The sequence below is a fragment of the Chionomys nivalis genome, chromosome 7 (genome assembly GCF_950005125.1).
Source record: "Chionomys nivalis chromosome 7, mChiNiv1.1, whole genome shotgun sequence".
In the NCBI taxonomy this organism is placed as follows: domain Eukaryota; kingdom Metazoa; phylum Chordata; class Mammalia; order Rodentia; family Cricetidae; genus Chionomys; species Chionomys nivalis.
Window position 1 is genome coordinate 45,745,765 of NC_080092.1, and position 22,608 is coordinate 45,768,372.

The 22,608-nt window shown below is 43.0% G+C and overlaps 1 protein-coding gene across 1 annotated transcript in view; it reads right to left on the reverse strand.

Moving 5' to 3' along the window:
- Positions 1-22,608, reverse strand: part of LOC130876709 (protoheme IX farnesyltransferase, mitochondrial) — a 113,826-nt gene that overhangs the window by 75,993 nt on the left and 15,225 nt on the right. The window contains exon 4 of the mRNA XM_057773271.1: positions 6,695-6,819. Coding sequence (XP_057629254.1) covers positions 6,695-6,819 — 125 coding nt within the window. The remainder of the gene's footprint in view (positions 1-6,694; positions 6,820-22,608) is intronic.

Below are 22,608 nucleotides of genomic sequence, written 5' to 3' on the forward strand. Positions count from 1 at the left end.
CTCCAAAATGGCATTCTACTGGCCTCCTCCTCTGCTCTCAGCAGAGTGAGAGATGGATGAAATATTCAAGTCATAATCATTCAGTTCAAGGGAGTTACCAACACTCTAAAAAAGATAATGCAAATGAGGAATTGCTTGCAGCACAATTGCCCAGTAACCACAGTTAGAGAGGGATGTGCTGCAACTACTGCCACACGGATGGAGAAAGAACACCCTGGTTCTCCCACAAGGAGAGCTCTGACCAACAGACAGGCTTATGGCTGAATATGAAGAGTTTGGATCTTCATGGTTGAGCACCTAGAGAGCCTCGGGGGGGGGGGGGCAATGTGCCACAGTAATCAAGACAATCTACCAAGAATATTGTAAGCAGAGACATAATACACTATCAGAACTTTACAATTCACTGATAACAAAGCAGTTAGCAGCTGTAAACAGTCCTTAAGAAGGTATGTGTGTGCATGTGGGAACACTGTAACTAAGACCACAGTTACAAAGCGCTGAAGAGAAAGCAGCGAGGTAACCTAGGCTGCTTGCCGTCCAATGGGCATACCAGTGAACAGAAAGGGTAGCAGAACCATATTTCTACATTGTGCTGTGAACAAGTGAAGGCTTAAGTGGGTTATGAACAGTAAAACTCTAAGCGTTTTGTGCAAATTGAGACATCTGAGAGTGAGCAGTTGTAGAATATTATTTTAACTAGGCAAAGATGTGTTACATTTGTTTATGCTGCAGAATTATTACTTTAACTCTGTAAAGGTGTGATACTTTTGTTTATGCTTCATCTAACAAGGCTATGTGTGTAATTATGTAAAGATGTGCTGCTGCATCTGTTTCCCCTTGCCTGTCTAAGACATATGACTGGTCCAATAAAGACCTGAATGGCCGATGACCAGGCAGAGAAAGGACAGTCGCAGCTAGCAGGCAGAGAGAATAAATAGGAAGAGAAATCTAGGTTTACACAGAAGAATGAAGAAGAATGAGAGAAGAGAGAACAAAGGAAACACCCAGGGCCAGCAGCCAGGCAGCTGTCAGACAGCCAGAAAGTAAGAAAGAAAAGGTTAAAAAAAAAAAAAAACGAGACAAAATGAAGATAAAGCGAAACAGGTAAATTTAAATTAAAAGAGCTAACCAGAAACATGCCTAAGCTAGGTCAAGCATTTAAAACTAAAATTAGAAAAACAAAACAAAATGAAAACACACACACACAAAAAAAAAACCTCCACAAATTGCACCAGGCTTTTCCTTTTAGGCCACCAACCAGTTTCCAAATCACGACAGAGACTCCAATCACTGAATGCTCAGCTTAGATTTCTACCTACATATTAAGTAGGAATCTCTTATTTTAGCCTCTTATTTAAACAAAAACCAACAAATCTTTGAACACAACAAATCATTTTTAGGAAACTAAGCAAGATTTGACTGCAAGAATTTTAGTTCATTAGAAGGATGGTGGCTCAGGCCTTTGATCCCAGCACTCTGTGGGCAGAGGGAGGCAGAGAAAGGCAGGTCTCTGGGAGACGGAGGACATCATGATCCACACAATGTCAGTTAGGGGTGCATAGTGAGACCTTGCTTCAAAATGGTGTGTGAGAGACACTTCGAGTGAGCATTTGAATCTCTAAAACAGCCAATGAAGAGCCCTTGGTTAAATAAAGCAAACCCACATGCTGCAGCCGTTCTCCACCGTGCACTGATGTGCAAGAATGTGCACGATATATTCTTAGCAAGGGTTTGTTCACAGGAAAAACACATATGGACCATATGCTCTATATTAAAAATTGTTATTTTTGCTTACATTTTGTCACTGATTCCCAAAGAAACATTTCATAAAAAATTTTAACTGTTACCTTAAAAAAATAAAGCAACAGCAAAACAAAATGTTTTACAAATATAAGAGGAATTTTTGCCTTCTACTCCAAAGGGCTGTTCAGCACTCCATGAACATAGATTATCTTAAGATTCTAATTCCAAAGTTAAAGGTTTAACTGCTTTGGCTGGTGGCCTTCCCTAACAGCCATTCTGCTGCTAGAAACCTGTCTTTTAAAGACAAGGAGAACTATGTGCAGAGTGACATAAGAGGCAAACGAGATTGACGGGTTGTAGAAGCTGAGGCAGGGGCAGAAAGTGGAATACCGTGTCATCACTCCACTCACTACAGTAAACGTATACAGAAATAAACTCACAGAATACTCATTTATCGACATAAGCGCTCCTAAAAAGCCATGTGTGGCAGGCTGCCCTTATCTGCGGAGAATACATTCTGAGACACTTATTGGATGTTTAAGAATTTGCCAGCCCCCTATATACATGGTATTTATCCCCACACATACATACTTGTGATAAAGATTAATTTATAAACTGGGTACAGAAAAAGAGTAGCATCAGCAATATTAAAACAACATGTGATAAGCTATGTCAAATTTATGAATTATTTATGTATGGAATTTTCCAGTTAATACCCTTCAAGCAGTTGATTATGGGAGAACTCCAGGAGACTGTTGTACACACAGAATGAGTAAAATAATCCCAATTACAGTTTATTGCAATAAATGCTGCAGATAATTCTAATTTTTCTGACAATTTTTTAAAATTCTAATTCATTCTACTTGAATTTATTTGACTATGTTTGTCTTCTCTCATGATCTGATCAGTCAAAGGCATCCACAGCACGCTGTCTTTCAGTGGTTAAATTGAAAACACGTACGCACTGCTTTCATCCTTTGAAGGCATGCCCACTTTAAAGCCACGCCTGGGTCTTGAGTGGCATGTGTATACACATTACAGAACGCTCTAGAGCTTTGCTTTTGCATGTCAGTGTCCGTGGTTCTCCACACATCTCCTAAGTACCTCTTACTGCCTTGTCACTCAGAAACTGAATCTCATTTTCTCTCCTTAAAACAAATGGAAGAATTGCTTTTCAAAGCTTTACTTTTTTCTTTCACAAAGAGATCACAGAAGCTGGATGCAAAGAAGAAACAGGGCTAAATGAATAACAGCTCAAATAAAGCACATAAAAATTTAAAATATATATAAGATGTTATTTGAATAGTTTTATAAATATGGACAGATTTTTTCCCCTCCCCTAGATCCCATGAATAGCTGACATACTCTTTAATGTGAACACTACCATTCAAAAAAAAAAAAAAATCTCTTTACCTAACTGTTATTCCAAAGCCCAGTTCAGGGGCCGGAAAGACGGCTCAGCATTTCAGAGCACTAGCTGCAGAAGAGCCAGTTTTGGTTCTCAGCACCCACCTGGTGCTCACAACCCTATATAACTCCAGTTCCAGGAAATCTGATGCCCTCTTCTTATCTCCACAGGCACTAGGCATGCACATAGTGCACAGACACATAAAAACAATACTTCGTTTAGTGCTGCCTACTGTGCTTGCTCTGTTCTGCTCACACAATTTAAGACTGCTGGTAAAATGGCCCTGTACTCCTTTGTTTCTTAACTTTCTGAGACTGCCTAACAATAATGAAAATAAGACACCAACGCTACAGCTTGGGGCACTGGTAAAACCCTAGTAACACTAGAATGTACTCTGCTGAGGAGCACCACAAGGCTTTAAGTACACCACCTCCAAACACAACTAGATGCCAGCCAGACAGAAGGATCACAACAGATAGAGGAAACCCATCTGCTGCATGCGCTCACTAAGCACACACCACTCACAGCCCTGAAGAGGGCTGGCAAGGCCCAGTGACACATGGGGAAGAATGTGACAAAATGTCCCAGGAATGGGGGCAACAACATGAAGGATCCAGGGCTGGAAAACCAACTGAGAAGGAAAATCACCACAGGGGCAGACACTGCAACTGCTTGGTACCAAAAGAATCCAATCATGAAGTCTGTGGCTTTCTTCAATGTTCTTAAAAATCTTACAGAACCTAATCCACCCCTTGTAGCAAATCCACAGGTATGGATCTGGAAACCGAGCAGCTAAAACTCTATCCTGTAAAGCTTCTAACTTCTCAACTGGGACCCAGTTCCTAACAGTTTCTGCCTAAATAAATGAACATCATCCCCTTCTTCCCCTACAGAAACTTCCTTGCAATTGCTAAAAGGGTTGTTTTCCTTATGTGTATGTGCACGTGTGTGTGTGCACATTCATGGTACTCAGAGGCCAACCTCAGGTGTTGTTCACTGGCCCGTAACTTGCTACATGGATTAGGCTGGCCAGCCACCTAGTTCCAGTGATCTGTTCCCATTTCCCGAGCACTGGAGTCACAAGCCTGCCATCACACTTGGCTCTTTTCACATGTTCAGGGAATCAAACACAGGTCCTCTTGCAAGTACTTTACTAACTGAACTATCTCCCCTACTCCTAAGAGAGATGTATTCATAAAAAACAAATATTGAGCTAATATTTTTGGAGGGCAAGGGGTAGGAAATGTGGGTGAGGAAGTAGCTCTCCCAGTCAGAGTAACATTTTTAAAAATTACATTTTAATTATGTGTGCGTGAGAATCCCTCAGTGACTGTGTGGAGGTCAGACAGCAACATGCAGAAGTCCGTTCTCTCCTTCACCATGGATGTCTTGGTGATGGAACTCGGGTTATCAGGACTGGCAGGCAGCTAGCACCCTTATCCACGGAGCCAGAATCTCACTGACTCACAACTTTTATATTTTATAATATTCTGAAATTTACAAATATTCTGATACTTTTAGTTGTTTTTATTATTCTCAACTCTCACAAATTTATATTAAACATTTTCTTTGAATTTATACAAGTTAAACAGAAGACAATAATTAGTCTTAAGGATATGTGCAGCACCTAGTTTAAAAAGGAAAGCTAGAAACTGACAGGTGCCCCTGGCTTACCCTTCTAACTCAGATACACATAGGTAATGATTACAAATGGGGACACACTCCAAGTGGAGCCACGCCATGGAGAGTATCGTACACGGCTAAAGAGCCTCGGCCTCACTACAGACTTCAGTTTTGGTTTTTTTTGAGAACTACTTCAGTCTCCCTAATGATGGCCTTGCTATAAAATTGTTTGACATTAAAAATAACAGGCCAGCTGGGCAGTGGTGGTGTACGCCTTTAGTCCCCGCAGTCGGGAGAAAGAGGCAGACGGATCTCAGTAAGTTCGAGGCCAGCCTGATCTACAGAGCTAGTTCCAGAACAGCTAAGGCTGTTACACAGAGAAACCCTGTCTCGGAACAAACAAACAAACAAACAAACAAAAAACAGGCCAATGTATGTGGCATAAACCTGTAGTACAAACACTCAGGAAGCAGCGGCAAACAGATCTCTGAGAGGTCTACACAGTGAGTTCCAGGCTAGCAGACTGTCTCAAAAGCAACAATAATAAGAAATCCTATTTGAGCCGGGCGGTGGTGGCGCACACCTTTAATCCTAGCACTCGGGAGGCAGAGACAGGCGGATCTCTGTGAGTTCGAGGCCAGCCTGGTCTACAAGAGCTAGTTCCAGGACAGGAACCAAAAAGCTATGGAGAAACCCTGTCTCGAAAAATAAAAAAAAAAATAAATAAATAAAAATAAAAAAATAAGTAAAAATAAAAGAAATCCTATTTGAAAAGCATAACATCCTCCCAACAGTGGACAAAACATTATGGAAGCACACAGTTTTAAGCGTTATTAAATTACACTCCCACAGACTAGCTTCTTCTATGTGGTGTCCTGTGAGCATCCAAGCTGGCTCCTATTTGAAAACTGTGCCAGCTCCTTCTGGGTGTTCTGGGGACAAGACAGTTTTCCTTAAGTTTTAGCCAAGGCTTTTCCACTGTAGTATCTTATGAAAAACCACAACGTCAGGGCACACCACAGTGGCCAAGCAATGGAAAAAACTATTTCAGAGGATCATCTGGGTACTTAAAATAGCAAGAAGAAAAACGATCCATTAGCAGCACTTAGCAATTAATTATATGATCTAATCTGGCTGTATATACCAAGAAAACTGTGTGTGTGTGTGTGTGTGTGTGTTTAAAACTGGGTATGTTCCTTTAAAGTACTCTGGGGCTGGAGAGATGGTCCAGAAGAGTGCATGCTGTTATGCCAGGAGACCCGAATTCAGTTCCTAGCACCCAAGTTAGGTGGATTACAACCACCCGCAACTCTAGCTCCTCAAACAGTGATGCCGCTGCCTTTCCTACACACCTGCACTCACATGCACATAGGCACGTGCAGACATATACACACCTACACGTAATTTAAACTGACAAATATGAAAATACTGCATTTTGCGCAGTGGTGGTTTAAAATGCAGAGACTGTGCGCGGTGGCACATTGCTGTAGTACTAGCACTTGAGAGGCAGTGGTACAGTGTGTTTAAATCCCCCTCAATGACATAGCCAGACCATGCTAAAACATAGACAAACAAATAAAATAAAAAGTAAAATACAAAGAAATAAAACAACATCAAGAGCATATAAATGCAATGAAGTCAAGGAAATGTTTCTGAAATAAAGAGAACACAAAGTTCTGGCAGTTTTCAATGCTTTTTAGTCCAAAGAATCCTGGTCACTTCAAGTACACACTCTGCCTCACTCAGAAAATCATTTGCCTCAAAAATCAAACCAAACTAAACCAGAGTCTTCCACAGGCCACCTCTGTGGGTTCAGGGTGCTTCTGCAGCAGGGCACAGGACCTGGGGAGTTCTTCAAACACAAAGGCACAACCCAGCCAGCAAGTGACAACAGCATCACCTGCTCCGAGGAGAACTGACCTGATTGATGGAGTTGGCAGCACAGGATGCAAGGCCCGTTCCAAGGGAAGTAAGCAGGAAGCAGGGCCAGTCGAAAGGGCCTGGAGCCAGCGCAAAGCCTGCTGAAGTGGTGCTCACGACGAGAGCTGTAACACAGCAACGGAAATGCTGGTCAGAAGTGGGATTTCAGTCTCCCACTGGTAGCAGACGATGACCCTACAGACTCCAGGTGGATGTTCTTACATCTAAAAAACCCACATTCTGGGCCAGCAAAATGGCTTCATGGGAAAAAGTTCCTGCCACCAAGCCTGATGAATTCAAACCTAGAACCCACATGGTAGGAGAGAACCTCCTGTAAGTTGTCCTCTGACAGACAAATACACAACATGGCACGTATACAAACACACATATGTGCACATGAACGCACACATACACACACAATACAATGTAGTAATTTTTAAAAATCTGCATTTTTCTGATTTTAAAAATGATATGTATAGATTATATAAAAATATTTTCTTGGGGGCTGGAGAGATGGCTCAGTGGTTAAGAGCATTGCCTGCTCTTCCAAAGGTCCTGAGTTCAATTCCTGGCAACCACATGGTGGCTCACAACCATCTATCTGTAATGAGGTCTGGTCCCCTCTTCTGGCCTGCAGACATATACACCGACAGAATATTGTATGTATAATAAATAAATAAATATTTTAAAAAAATATTTTCTTTTAAATCCGTTAGACTCAGAGGAAGGAAAATAAAACAGGTCTTCCAAATTCATCATTCACTCATTCATTCAACAAGTATTTATGGACTACCAATTTGTGAGCAATATTATGCCAATGCTAACAATTATAAAAGATAAAGCTGTGCTCAGTGTTCTGACTACAGTGAGAGATGCAGGGAACCTGTTAGTAACTGAACCACATAGCAGCAAACAGAAAGGGCTTGAATTCTGCAGAGAACTCCAGATCATAGTAATGAAGGCCTTGCCTCCAACAGAGGAAGTTCCTGGGGCCAGAATGGAATAGAGCAGCAGGTTTTCAACCTGTGGGTCATGACCCCTTTGGGATGGGGGTGTCAAACAGTTCTTTTATATGGGTTGCCCTAAGACTATCAGAAGATGAAGATATTTACAGTATGATTAATAACAGTAATAAAATTACAGTTATGTTGTAACAATGGAATAATCTTATGACTAGGGGTCACCATAACACGAGGAACTGAATTAAAGGGCCGCAGCAATAAGAAGGTTGAGAACCACTGGAATACAGGAAGACAGCAGGACCATAGCCACCAAGAAGGTGTAAGACAAAGCCATGTAACACATGCTGGCATGAGGCTGCTGCCCTGGGGAGCCCTGGTGTTTCCTTCTTTGGGTTTACAGAAGCTGATGGGGCCAAAAGGAGCCTATGAGGGCCATGGAGGTGAGTAGTAAGAATTCCCCAGAAAATCCTTGAGCATTTATGAGATAATCAGGAAAGCTTCAAGACAGCACCGTGCTAACCTTTGGGAGGGAATGCAGAAGGGGAGAGTGTGATGGGTGTGCAACGCAACAGGGAGATGGGAATGCCGTGTGCTCTACATGGACAATGTGACTCAAACTAGCACACTCCACCTCTGAGCAGCTTTGCACACTGGGAAACATAGACAATGTCTGAAGACATCGTCTGTGTGTCTGTATGTGCCGGTGCATACAAGCACTGAAGGTCAGAAGACACTTTCATGTGTTGTTGTAGTGTAGGTGTGGCCAACATATTTTTTAGAGGCAGTATCTAACCATACTCTGAGATTTGATAAATAGGCCAAGCTGCTGGCCTGAGAGCCCCAGGGATCCTCCTGTCTCTGCCACACCAGAACTCAGATTATATATGTTCACCATGCCAAGTCAGGCTTTTTTTTTGGGGGGGGGGGGAGGGGAATAGATTCTGAGACTAAAACTTGAGTCCTCATGTGTTGCGGGAGGTCCTTCCGCTCCTCCAGCCAATAGCCGCTGAGATACCAGCCCTTTGGGGCGTGGTCTCTCTCTTTAAAAAAGCGGCCACTTCCCTCCTCGCTCTCTCTTTGCTTCCTGCTCCGTTTCCGGCGACTAGACTCCTTCCTGATTGTGCAGAGGGCTGTTGTCTGGGACGGTGATCTGTAAGTTTTTTCCCCTTTAAATAAATACCACCCTATTAATCATAATTCCAAACTGGTGTGGGATTGTTTGTGACTTACGCCTTCACTCATGATTGCTGAATGAGCCCTGGAGCTCATTTTTGGTTGCTGTAACTGGGAAGAAGAAATGCCACTGCTTCTGGAGGGCAGATGCCATTGTTCTTCTGTTTATCTTTCCTGTGGGCACAGGAAAGCCCACTAGGAACTTTCTGGTCTACTCTAACCCCATGATCTAGTGCAATCTGTCACTACAGGGGCTCCCTCCCTAACGGCTCTCCAGATCCCACTATGTTTCTCTCTGGAATGAACTGGGAACAGATCACAGCACCCCGCTGCAAACTAAGTGCTTTTGGCTGCACTAAGTGCACCCACCTCTCTCCAGCTAGCACACTATTGCCTAGTCATGTGGTTTCCAGCTGTTCTTTGACCACTTGAAGTCATGTGATTCAGGGTCCTTGTATGGCTGCTTCCTTGAGCTAGCTCCTTCTCTTTCTTTGGGTTCCATCTAAGATATCCTTCTTAGGGAGAATATCCCTGATCATCTCATCAAAAGTAGCCCAGCTCAGTAACTCCCTCCCTGACAGACATCACTTATCGCACACTGGATCCTTACAAATATGAGAGCTCCATGAAGGCAGAGTCCTGTGGGAATAGTTTCTGGCTTTGTTTTCAGGGTTACCACCATGACAGGAATAGAGCAGAGTTTACTGAAGGCAGAGGAGGAAAGGTGATGGCTGCCAGATTGGACTGGATGTATTTGGTAGCCCTGGGAGTTCATGCAGGAAAGTGATCCACAAGTACAGTTCAATCTAAGAGCAATGTTTCAGGCCATGCAGGGGCAGAGAAACGATCCCATTAAACCCCTGTGGATGGGCATATTCCCAATGAGCAACTGGAAAACTAAAGGGTTCTAAGGGACATTTGGATTGGAGGAGTGTCAGAACGTGGTGTGTGGGCGAGGTGCAATAAGAAAACAAGGAAAAGGATGGCAAGGGCTACTTAACAGTTCAGTTAGCTAGCAAGCCACGGTGCTTCCTGCCTCTTCCTCCACAGCGGTAGGGCTGCAGACATTCACCTTCACAACAGCTTTTACACGGCTGCCGGGGATTTGAACTCATGCCCTTCTGTGCTTGTGCAGCAACTACTGCTGACTGAGCCATCCCCTCAGCCTGGTTTCTAGAAGTTTTATTATTATTATTATAGCTGTGTTTCATGTCCTTTGAAAGGTGAAACAAGTGAGTGTGCTAGGGTGACTGTGGACACAAGCCAGCCTTCTGGGCCTAGGACAAGTACCTGAGAAGGGTTTATTTACACTCACAATTGGAGAGATTTTACTCCATGATCAGTTTCCCACTACTCAGGACTTGAGATTGCAACTCATGGCCAGAATACAAGGAAGAGAGGTGAAAAAGCTGTGCTCCCACAAGTTCTGTCGCCCCCCCCCCCACATTACCCCCCTTGCCGTGTCCATCCTTCCATCCCCCCCCCCACTACCACCTAGATCCTGCCTCTTAAGGTTCCACTACCTACTACCTACATCAGCACTACTGGGAGGGAAGGCTGGGAATGTACGGCTTCTGAAGGGCACTGAAAATCCAGACTACAGCACCCCCTGAATAAGAGTCTAGCAGCATGGGTGCAAATGCAGTGAGCACTTGCAGCTCCATGGAAGCTCCCCCCAGAGCAGAGGAGACAAGCAAAGGACTGAGCAGCAAAGGGGCAAGGGCAGGGCCGAGGATGCATGGCTAGATACAAGAGAACAAGCAGGTTGGAAATGAAAAGACAAAGGAAGCTGCTCAGACATCAGAGGCACAATGCAACCCACCTGTCCCCCAGATACGGCACTGCAAGTCACAACAGGTGTGACAGCCAGCACCTGGCAGCACCTGGAACAGTACAGCAGGTGCAACACTCAAAAAACATATTTCAAAGGAAATATTTTGGAAGAAGTTTTTTAGCTCTGATTCTGTAATGACTTATGTTCCAAAGGCAATTCCATGGTGATTCCAGGCCTTGAAAACAGTAGTTGTAGGGACATGTCACCCGTGCGTTAAGAAGAAAGAATCAGCCTCTAGTCCTGAGCACATTCAGGGCCTTCAAGAAGGCTGACATTTCAGGGTAAGAACAAGGCTCCCACAGGTTCCTCCACCAGTGGCCCTTAGAGGAAGCCACACCACGAACTGCAAAGCTTCAGGGAACATAGGCTTTTGTGAGAGTCATCTAGCTTTGTACAAGTCAACAGGTGGCTCCTTGCATATTGCACAACCAAAGGGACATCAAGAACCAAGACAACCCTGAGAACCCAGGCCAGTGCTCAGTTACAGAGGATATGGGAGAAGAGAGACCATAAGGTTTCTTCTCTTACAATCAAACCTAGTAGACTGCTTTCATCCAGAGTAAGTCAGTCAAAACAACCAGTGACTCTACTTTAAGGCTTAAACCTTAAACCAAAAATAAACTACTCACAAACAAGAGCAGCTAAATGAAAATCTACTAGAATATTATCAGCATACAAATAGTAAACCCTAGATACACTGAAACAAGAACAAGTTTAGAAATCTGCAAATGCATAGCTCAACTTTTTATATTGTGCATGGTAGCACAAGACTGGAACCCCAGCATTTGGTAGGCTGAGGCAAGAAAATCAAAAGTTAGTTGGTAGGTAGCCTGGACTAAAGGAAGACCCTGTCTCCGAATGAATCAACAGCAGAAGTCAGTTACCCTCACAGTAGCTGACAACGTGCTATAATCAACAAAATGGCAAAAACAAAACGGCCTGAAGACTGCCTAAGCCGAAAAGGGTACACATTTAGCAGGAAACTTAGGGGGGCAGTGGTGGAACCCAGCACTCAGGCGACAGAGACAGACAGATCTCTGAATTCAAGGCAAGCCTGGTCTATAGATTGAGTTCCAAGATAGTCAGAGCTACACAGAGAAACCCTGTCTTGAAAAAAACTAAGAAAAACAAAAAAGAAAAAGAAAACTTAATCAGAGGAAGAAGTATCATAGTCTTTTTTATTCATCCCACTATTTAACTGGGCGGAAACCACAGAAAAAAACTTCAGATTTCTGACCCCCCAGGTCTAGCCAATAGCTGAGAGACACAGAAAACGGTTTGAAAAAGACCAACAAAAAAATGGAAAAGGGTTTAGAAACAAGGAACAGCGATAAATTTACAGAATGGGCTTAAGTTTAGAAGCACAAATTATAAGTGGTAACACACAAAAAAAAAATGACAGTAACCCCTCATTATTGTGGTAGAACTTGGAATTTTTAAGACTTTTCTAGAAAGGATCACAAGCCAACAAAGAATGCATTTACCGACTAAGTCAAAGCAATTAATTGAAGGAAAAAGGAAGAGAGAGTTGATGAATTGTACAAGCAACACTGAGCAGAGCAATGTCCTCATACAACGCAGCTGCAATTAAACTTCACATTGATTTCCTGGGATTCATTACATGGAATCATTTTGCAACACCAGGATCTCATTAAGAGCGAATGTAATATATTCTTTCATTAATAACTCTTGAGATTATATTTTATTTGGTAATCTCATATTCTGTCCCTTCGCAAATAAACATAAAATCAATGCTGCCAACCAAGCATGGCCCGCTCAGTCCAGGCCGAGGTGCAGTACTGCAAGCTGATGCCTGAGAAAGCACAAGAGTAATAACCCCATTCCTTAAAGCTTGACCCATTCTTGCTCCGGAGGGGGTTATCAGCCAGAGAACTCCATGCTTCCCCTTTAAGAGTGAGCAGCAGCCCCCTCAGCTGCCACCCAGAATACATGGCACCACTGAGTCCTAACATGAGTCAGTCTGTCCTGAACCGCCCACCAGACTAGCCTAAATGTGGTGTGGGCATCCTATTTCCAGGTCCTTCACTCAGGTTCACGTGTCTGCTTGCCTCCTCCAGGAGGAGGTTTCAATTTCTGTTCCTATGATTAAAATGTTTGATTTTGTTAGAATCACAGCACACACTGACTGGCCTGAGGAAACAAACACCTTGCTCCAACCTGCCATTGAGAGCCACCTGCTGAAGATTATAGGTAACTTCTAGGAACTAAAGAGTGGCAGAGCAGCCAGAAAGCAGGCTGGGCCCTCGGGTCACAGGTTGAAGGACATGAATTCTACCAACAACCACTGCACTTGGACCCTGAACGCCAAATGAAGGTGAAGATGATGGTCCCGACTAACAGACACCTTGATTTCAGCCCAGGGGAGACCAAGCAGAGAATCTACACCAGGTCAACAGCCCCCTTAGAAAAGTGGTGAAATGGTGACTGTCTCAAGCTGCTAAGTGTGTGGCAAAGTTGGTGCTTAGCAAGACTAGCACAGAAGCAGCAGGGAGGACGGAAACGTACTCAGGGACCATTTACAGACCACTGCAGCATGCAGGTGGGACTCAAAAGTCTGCGCTAGCTGACAGCCATGTAAGCAGATCTCAGGGCTTCATTGCTGAAGTATGAGCAGTTAGACTGCAGCAGAGAAACAAAACTCCCAAACTCAGAATGACAAACATTAAGAAGGAAAATTGTGAACTGTTAAAAGGCTGTCAAATAGTCTAACCTCTCTTGGGAGAAATGCTAATCCCAGCCTAGGGACTGACCCCTCATGGCTCCGAGAGCTATCCGGACAATGACCTTACACACCAAGTCCAAAGCGACATCCCTGACACACCTACCTAGCGATGCAGTTCCTGTCTCTGCAACAATACCGGGTAGCTTCTACCTTCTTGGTACAAAGCTCCAATTATGCACAAGCCACCATGCCCAGTCTCTCCTCCTTCTGAGAAGTATCCGGGGTAACCAAGCACGCTTGGATTCTGGACTCCTGTTACTGTTGATGCTGAGGACACTTGGTGGAGGCACAAAGGGTTTTCACTCCATCAAAAGCACTCAACACAATGATGGTGACTATCAAGGGCTTAATTAAGTGGTGCTTTGGTAACTAGTAAAATGAGCTCCCTAGAATTCCAGAGCAGCACTCCTCGGGCCACTCAAGCTCGGGCTTCACATAACAAAGCATCTTGCAAAGGGACTGCTGGAAGCACACAAACTGAACTCTGCTTAGGGGGTAGGAGTAAACAAACAGCGTAAACAGTTTATAGTGCCAAAGTCAAAGTGTCTTCATGTGTACTCAAAGCAACAAAACCATGTGGCCACCTCAGAGATAGGGTGAGAAATAAGACTTCTGCTTATATTTGATTCTCCTTTTCTCTCTTTCTGTCTCTCTCTGGGAACAGAACCCAGGGCCTCACATGCTAACTAAGCACAACGCCAATTCTTTCTTTTATAATTAGTATTCTGCACACCTTAAAGTGAATCTATTGGTATAAGAGTACATGAATTTCACTTAGAAATAACTATGTCTTCTGTGACATTTGTATATAATAAATTATGCATATACTCACACACAGTGATACTTCCCACACAAGGAAGGCCATTAACAAAGCTGGAGAAGCCTGCTCTGCACAGGCAGCAAAGGAAGCACTGGGAGAGTGAGCGGTCGGTTTGGTAAACAGAGAGCTATGTGAGCACCCAGGGGCTCAGCAGAAATAATATGGTAGTATATTTAGTTCTCTGCTTTATGGGAAATTCTCCAGTACGTGCTCCAAAGATTCATTTTCACAAAGATGAAAAGCTCACAAAATGAAGGGAAGACACCCACACACTTGCCCAGCGGATTACAAAATCATAAGCAGGCAGGCAAAGCTTTAAACCCCCTTCTCCTCTATACGGTTCACAAGGAATTCCACAGATGTGAGGAGTTTTAAAGGGTCACAGAGGAGAAACCCACCCTCATACTGAAAGTGCGTGTTTGTTGTAATAGGAAGCGGAGGGCCGTTTCCCGCCGCCCGGCTAGCTTTACCTGAAATAATTACACGGAAACTGTATTAGTTCTAGCCTCTTATTGGCTAATTCTTACATTTTGATCTAACCCATTTCTAATATTCTGTGTAACACCACGAGCTGGCTTACCAGGAAAGATCTTAACCTGCGTCTGTCTGGAGTGGGAGAATCATGGCGACTGCCTGACTTGGCTTCTTTTTCCCAGCATTCTGTTCTGTTTACTCCACCCACCTAAGGGTTGGCCTATCAAATGGGCCTAGGCAGTTTCTTTATTAATTAACCAATGAAAGCAACAGATTAGAAAGAAATCACTCCCACATCATTTCCCCCTTTTTCTGTTTAAACAAAAAAGAAGGCTTTCATTTTAACATAGTAAAATTACATATAGCAAAACAGTTATCAAGCAAGAATTACAGTTACAATATTTATATCTATTTTATCTTTTATCATAACTAAGGAAAACTACAACTATGTATCCATTCTTCAACTCCATCAAAGACTCTAGAAGGATATAATATTACCTAAGCAAATAAGAAATCCAAAACTCTAGAAATGACAGAGACATCTCGCTGCCTGTACAGTCACCCAAAGTTCTTTTGTACCGTTGGGGCATCCGTCTTTGGCCTTCAGGCCCATAGTGTTTAGCAGACATTTTCATGAAGCAGGAAATTTCAAAGACAGTTCAGTCACTATCTGCTGTGTCCTGCAGAATGTCTCGCAGACTCTTTCATGAGTCAGGAACCCCGAAAGACCATCTCACCTTTAGGCAAGTTTAGCAGTCCTCTCTCTGAGGGTTCTCTGTGTCCAGTTTATGCAACAGTTCCAGGCAAGAGCAGTTTCTTGCCCAAATGACTATCAAACTCCATAAGGAGCCTCTTCGATGCCCATCTTCCTCTCCAAGTAGATTGGTGCTGCCAGAAGCAGACGTGTCTCATTGTCATGAAAAACCCTAAGTTATTAAAATATTTTAAATGACATATTCTGCAGTCTTTGAAGGATATGAAGAATGTCTATCTAACTGAAATATATCTCTATATATCTAGAAAATCTAACTAACATGACTACAAGCTTGATTATTATTTATGATTATCCATCAACAACCTATATTTTCTAATTATACATTACATTTTTAAATGAACTACACAATCACAATACCTTAATCAGGATCAGAAATACATATGCATATAACAAAATTGACCTTAAAATCCATACCAATGTAAATTATTCATATCTATATCATATCCTCCTTTAAATGTAAAAGAACATTTATAAACCATATTTGGGAACTCATCACTACACGTGTTAAGCGTCCCATCCACACAGCTGGGAAAGACGTGGTTATATCTGTCACTGTAACCCAGTACTTTCAAGACTTCCAAGACAGCATCCCTATCTCCATCCTCATAGTATATTTTCTAAAGGAGCTATGTAACTCCTGGGAAGGCATGCAAAAGTCTTCCTTAGAAACTCAAATTTCATCAAAATGTTTAGAGGCTTTCTATTCCAAGACTCACTGGTCTCTGAACACATGCATAACCAATGCAGTCCTTTCCTTTCTCAGACTGTCAACTGGACCACAAGACTCACAGTCTACCCTGGTCATCTACATACGGATTTCTCATAAGCTCTGCTTTTTAATGCCCATTTATTTTTTAAGATTCATTCCCAAAAGAATTATTTGAAAAGCAAAATGGTGATAAACCAATCTGGATAACTGCAGATTTTGATACACTACCTGGTAGGAAGATTAAAGCCATTAGCTAGATGACACTTTGAAATTTTCTACAGACTTCAACTTGCAAATAGAACTATAGCTTTTCATTGTCACTGATGGCAGACACCGTGCAACATCATAAGGCAAACCCCACAAACCTACACTGTGCTCTCAGAATGAGTTTGTAGGTGTGTCCCTGGGCAATGGTATAATTGCTTAGATCTGAAAGTCTCTCCTGGTTTGCTAATGAGACCACATCTTTTACTAAGTGGCTGTTCTTGCGATAGCCATGATTGTCTTTGTTTCTACTAATGCCCTTGCTCCAACTGGTTGAATTTCTAATTTAAGTGAGACTTTTAGGCTACCCCAACTGGCAGCCTTCTTTGAACTTCCTAGTATAGTTTTCTCATCAGCATCCATATCAAAGGGGTAACAATTCTTATGGGTATTGTTAAATCTTGGTTAAAAAGTCAACTGATGAGAGACAGGGTATCAACCAGAAGTAACTGATTACCTATAATCACTTTGGGTTGAAAAGATAAAATGTTTCATAGAGATTTAAAATAACAACTGCAGAACTCACTAGGTCTCCCCCCTCTTTTTTTTCCTCCTTCTTCCCCTTTTTTCCCTTTTTATATAGTTAATGACTAAGTCTGGTCTGAAAAACCTAGGACCAAATTAAACCTCTTACCTTCAAATGTACTGAGTAACACTGCCGCAAGAATGCAATGTTTTAGGATGGTTACCAAGGCAATTCACCAAGGAGCATTTGGTTTGCATTTAGAGTTAGCATTCAGCAAAGGGCAATCAAGTGTTCCTCAGCCCTCATGAAAATATAAATAAGAGCTGTTTACACTAAGCTAATGCCACCAATAAGTGAGACCATCCCCATAATTCTTTCAATTACCGTCTCTCTTTGAACCTGAGACCTTTCCTGCTTTGAAACCCTATTTGTAGTTTTTTTTCCTTTTCAATAAAGAACTATTTCTTCTCAATATTATTTTCTATACTCAATAACTTTACAACTTTGTTCTTTTCTTTTGAGATACAATGGTTAGATACCTAACAACCTTTCCATAAAATGACCCTCCAAAGCCATAGCTCAGGCATGAAGGTTAAACTTCTGAGAAGTGGAGGCAGTCCTCAAAAAGAGCTTGACAGGAGGGAATTGTTAGCCAGGCGGTTTCCATTAAAACAGCGACACTTCTCTAAGTTTCTTACCCAAACTGTTCAGGTGACCACCTACAGCCAAGCATTGAAAATGACCATCTTCGTTCTGCCTGACAGTATTCGGTATTTTCCTTCATCTGACTGCTGTCTCAGGACCGACTGCTCTCTCCCTCTCCAAACCTAACTCTAGGCATGGCAACTGTCATTCCTTCCCAGTGACGAAGTGGCAACAGTGCTAACTGCATCACCACTCTGAGCAGTGGGCACAGCTTCCAACAAGAACACGCTTCACCATGCTGATGACTAACACTTGGAAGAATGCCCTTATGGACCACTGTCTGTAAGTAAGCCTGGATACCAACAGTCGCTTGCCAAGCCTAATGGAATTCACTGGTAACATTTATGTTCATTACTTATCTGAGCAAGAAAGACCATTCTTAACTGAAGAAGATACATCATTTAGAACAAACCAAAGTCTCTGATGATTCTATGAGCTCAAAGGGCAGAGTTTTCAAATTTGATGAAAATTTAAGAGAAATGAAGTGAGGCAGCCTCAATACTCAAGAAATATGCTGAGGAGGAAAAAAGTGGCAGGCTATAGACTTCAGGACACAGAGTCAGCAATAGGCAAACTAAGGACCACAAAACACATCAACCTAAGATCACTTGGTTAGACACAGTATTCCTTAGCTGCCCCTAAGCAATAAACTCCTACAGTACAGTAAAATACAGCCATGGAACACATTCCCAACTTCAGACAAAAACAGATCACATGGTAATGGTGGTCCCACAAGATGCTATCACCTAGCCGGGCAGTGGTGGCGCACGCCTTTAATCCCAGCACTCAGGAGGCAGAGGCAGGCGGATCTCCGTGAGTTCGAGGCCAGCTTAGTCTACAAGAGCTAGTTCCAGGACAGAAACCAAAAAGCTACGGAGAAACCCTGTCTAGAAAATCAAAAAAAAAAAAAAAAAAATGCTACACTGTGCCCACTCTTGCTTGTGGGATTTAACACTCTGTGATGTCTGTACAACAAAGTCACCAACCAGAAAGGGTACATCACTAAGTAAGGTAGCCTTATAATAGATTATTTGTCAGTAAGAGGCTGAGCCGTGACTGAAATAGTGTAACAGAATCCACTACACTCTCTTTTACTATTGAGTGACTAGTTTTTCGTTAGCTCCTTGTGTGCACGGCACTAGACACTAGCCAAGGGAACGGAGATGGTTAACAAAAGTTCAATCTGAAGACAATTCTACAAGTCAGCCCACCATACATTTCACACACTGGTCATGGAGCGTCACTGTGTGAAGGATACCAAGAACTCCGTAAAGAACACTAGGGCTGCCTAGCCTACAGGCAGGAAGGTGGGGTGTGTGTCCTGAAGACAGATGGAAGGGCTGGCTCAAGAGCTCTAGGGTGAGAGACTAGGCCAGCCTCTCCCCACCCAGAAATGAAGTCTCTCAGAAAGTAAATATGGACCAAACTACATAGTGGACAGACAACAGACTTCTCTTTGTATTACTGACATCCAAGTTTACTACTCCTCCATATTTGTGGCTTAAAAAAAGACATTTGTAAAATTTCAACTACAATAGAGTTTAGAAAGGTTTCCAAAACAACAGATGGACAAAATCTTTCTTCAGCAGTTACTATCTTGGAGCATTCTTTTGATACTTCTGTTAAGTGTTTCATCCCCTAATCTTAAAAAAATTCATTATTGTTGTTTATATGTGTGCATGATGTGTATACATGTGTTATATACATATACGTGTGTGTGTGTTATAGTACAAGAGTAATATGGAGGACAGCCTTGTAGAGTTGGTTCTCTCATTCCACCTTTATGTGGATTCTAGGAATCAAAGTTAAATTATCAAGCTTGCAAAAAAGAGCTTTTACCTACTGAACCATCTTATTGCATCTCTTAATCTTAATAAATGGGAAGCTACTACGTTTTGCTTTGAACTGAAAGCTAAGCCCTCAATAATACTCCCAAAGGGTAATTAGGCACCCAGCCAAGTCTAGCATGTTGACTGAGAAGCAATCGCTTGGTGCACCTCCAAAGAGCTTCAGACAGCCTGCTCCTAGAAGGTGACCTGTTTGGAGCTGCAGACTCTAATAGAAACTCAGGTATCTAATGTGATGGGTGGGGGCTAGGTAAACAGGCATAGGGATTGGAAAATAATGGCATGTGGGAATCCTCCTATTGGGCAGGAACTACTCCCTTATGTTGTGTGGAAGGAGAAAGAAGACAGGTTTCTGCAAGTTAAGAGGGATCCGGGAAAAGGGGGCTCGGCACTCTACTCTCTAAGCATGCCATGGGAACCATCTATATCAGGGTCATCACTTGAAATTCAGATTCCCAGGCTACAACTCAGGCCAAGAGAGAAGCAATTTTGGGAGGACATGCTCAGAAACGTACATGAAAACAAGACCCTAAGGATCTCAAAGGTGTAGGAAGCTAGAGAAATACTGGAGAGTTTATTAGACTGGGATTTTGATGCTGGGCTTTTAAAATGATGGACATCGAAACTCAGCCATATTTTAGCCTCCCTTGGGGCTGGCTGCATGCTACACAAACCTGGTACAAGATACAGCGGAGGCTCCTCTCGGGAGCTTCCCCTCCCCTCTTGAAAGGTGGTTCCTGACCTTCTACCTTTGCCCAAGTTCATGTTGCTGCCCAGAGGAAGAGGAGAGCATAGAAGACATCCAGTGAGAGAAAGAAAGAGACACAAGGCATCATGGTAGTATCCTGAAACACTAACCCAGGACTTCTTGACATGAGTGCTGAAGCTCCGGCTCTTCAGAATTCCCATCCAGGCAGCTGAGCCCATCCTCAGTTCTTGTTTCTCTCTCTTTCCTTGAAAATTGCCAATATTGTCGGAAAGGGATTTTCATCCTCAGGAGAAATTTATTTTTACCTTTTTCTAGCATTAACTACAGCATTTTGTACTTAACAACCAGTTCAACATGGAATTGAATTTAAGACAAGTAAATCCCAAATTAATAATGATATGAGGAGAAAACAGAGCAAATTAGCTAAATGTACTTTCATCCACATTAAAAGCAAAACAAAACAAAACTGGCTAAGGGCTGAGAGATGACTCAGTGGTTAAGAGCACTTCTGCTCTTGCAGAAGACTCAGTCAATTCCTAGCACCCATATGGTAGCCCACAACTATCTGTAACTCCAGTTCCAGGGGATCTGATACCCTCACTCAGACATATACGCAGGCAAAACACCAATGCACATAAAATAAATATAAGTCATTCAAAAAAAAAAAGGGCTTTTTTTTCTAGAGACAGTGGTGATGGTTCATGCCTTTAATCCCAGCACTCAGGCATAATGGTATATTATTTGTGTTTTAATAAATAAAGCTTGCCTGAAGACCAGAGGGCAAGGCAGCCATACAGTTCAGGGAGTGGTGGCACACACCTTTAATCCCAGGACATGGGAGACAGAGGCAGTAGGATCTCTGTGAGTTCAAGGCCACCCTGAACTGCATCTGTCTAAAAGAGAAACTGCAGCGCTTACAGTACAGGATGGTACATGAGCCAGGAACTAAGCTGGAGACTTAAAAACGCGCGCGCACACACAGAGACATGGGGACACGGGTCATCCTTGATACACAAATGCCAACTTTATTGTGCTCAGGGACAGCTTATAAAGGGCTCTAGCCACGCCCCAGCTCTTGGGATCTTCCAGCTGCAGATTCACCATAAACTCAGAGCAGCTGCTGGCTGCTCAGAGCAGAGGAAAACAAGTTGTTTACAGAAAACTCAGGGTCTGGTGGTCTGCAGTTCCCAACAAGAAAGAGCTCACACAAAGGTGATCCCAGTACTAGGGAGGTGGAGACAGGAGCGATATGGCTGGGTGGAAAGAAGAATATAAAAGGGAAGAGACAAAAACTCAGTGTTGTATGGAGTTTGAGGACTCATGGAGACACTCCTTTGGTCTGAAGATCTGGTAAAGATAAAAGGTCTCTCTAGTGGCTGGTTGCTTTGCTTTTCTGATCTTCAGGTTGAACCCCAGTCTCTGTCTCTGGGTTTCTATTATTCATGCTAGGGTAGAGGCAGACAGATCTCTAAATTTGAGGTCAGTCTGGTTACATACTTGTAACACAGAGAAACCCTATCATGAACAAACAAAACTCCATAAAACAAAAAGAAGTCGATTAGTTTTTGGCAGGTTGGCCTGTACACAAGTCTTGGGAACACTATCTTGATTAATGATTGATGTGGAGCTCAACCCACTGTAGGCCATGCTGCCCACATAGCAGCTAGTCCTAGAAGGTATTAAAATGGAAGCTAAGTAAGCCAGGGGGAGCAAGCAGTAAGCAGTGTTCCCCCAGTATCTGCTTCATTTTCTGCCCTCAGGCTCCTGCCCTGACTTCCCTCCAGGATGGACTACAGCTGTGAGATAAAGCCTTTCCCCTGCAGGTTGCATTTGGTCATGTCATGGTGTTTATGAGCAATACAAGGCCATTATTAGAACAATACAGAGTAAGCTAGAACAGGAATAGGGTGTTGCTGTGACAGACCTGAGAGGACTAGGGGAGCGTTCGGACTTTGGACTGGAAAAGCCACTGAGTTCTCAGACCTTAGTGAGCTGTTCTGTAGGAACTTCCAGGACACTGCTGAGAGAAATGCAGATGGTTGAGGCCTGGCTTGTGAAGTTTCAGAGGGAAGCTGAGAATCCCTGAAAGACCATTCCCGGGACCATTTGGGAGGTATTTTGTATGAAGAAGCTGTGGTTTATGGTCAGGTGGGGCTGAAGAGTCAGCCGGGATTAACAACAGACCAGCATCGCTCAGTTGAAAACTTCTGGGAAGTGTTTTCCTCAAGGGCAGAGCTGTGGTCCAGAAGGGGCAAAGATTGCATCACCAAGGTGGCAGACAAACTTGGTAATGTGTGATTCTTCCACATCTTACTAGTTTGGGCAGCACGGGAGCTAGAGGACTTTAGGGTCTTAGAGAGAAGTTGAGGCTTGGCACCATGGGTCAGGGTCACTAAACAGAGGCTGAAGAAGCTACTGGTGAAGTTGTAGCCT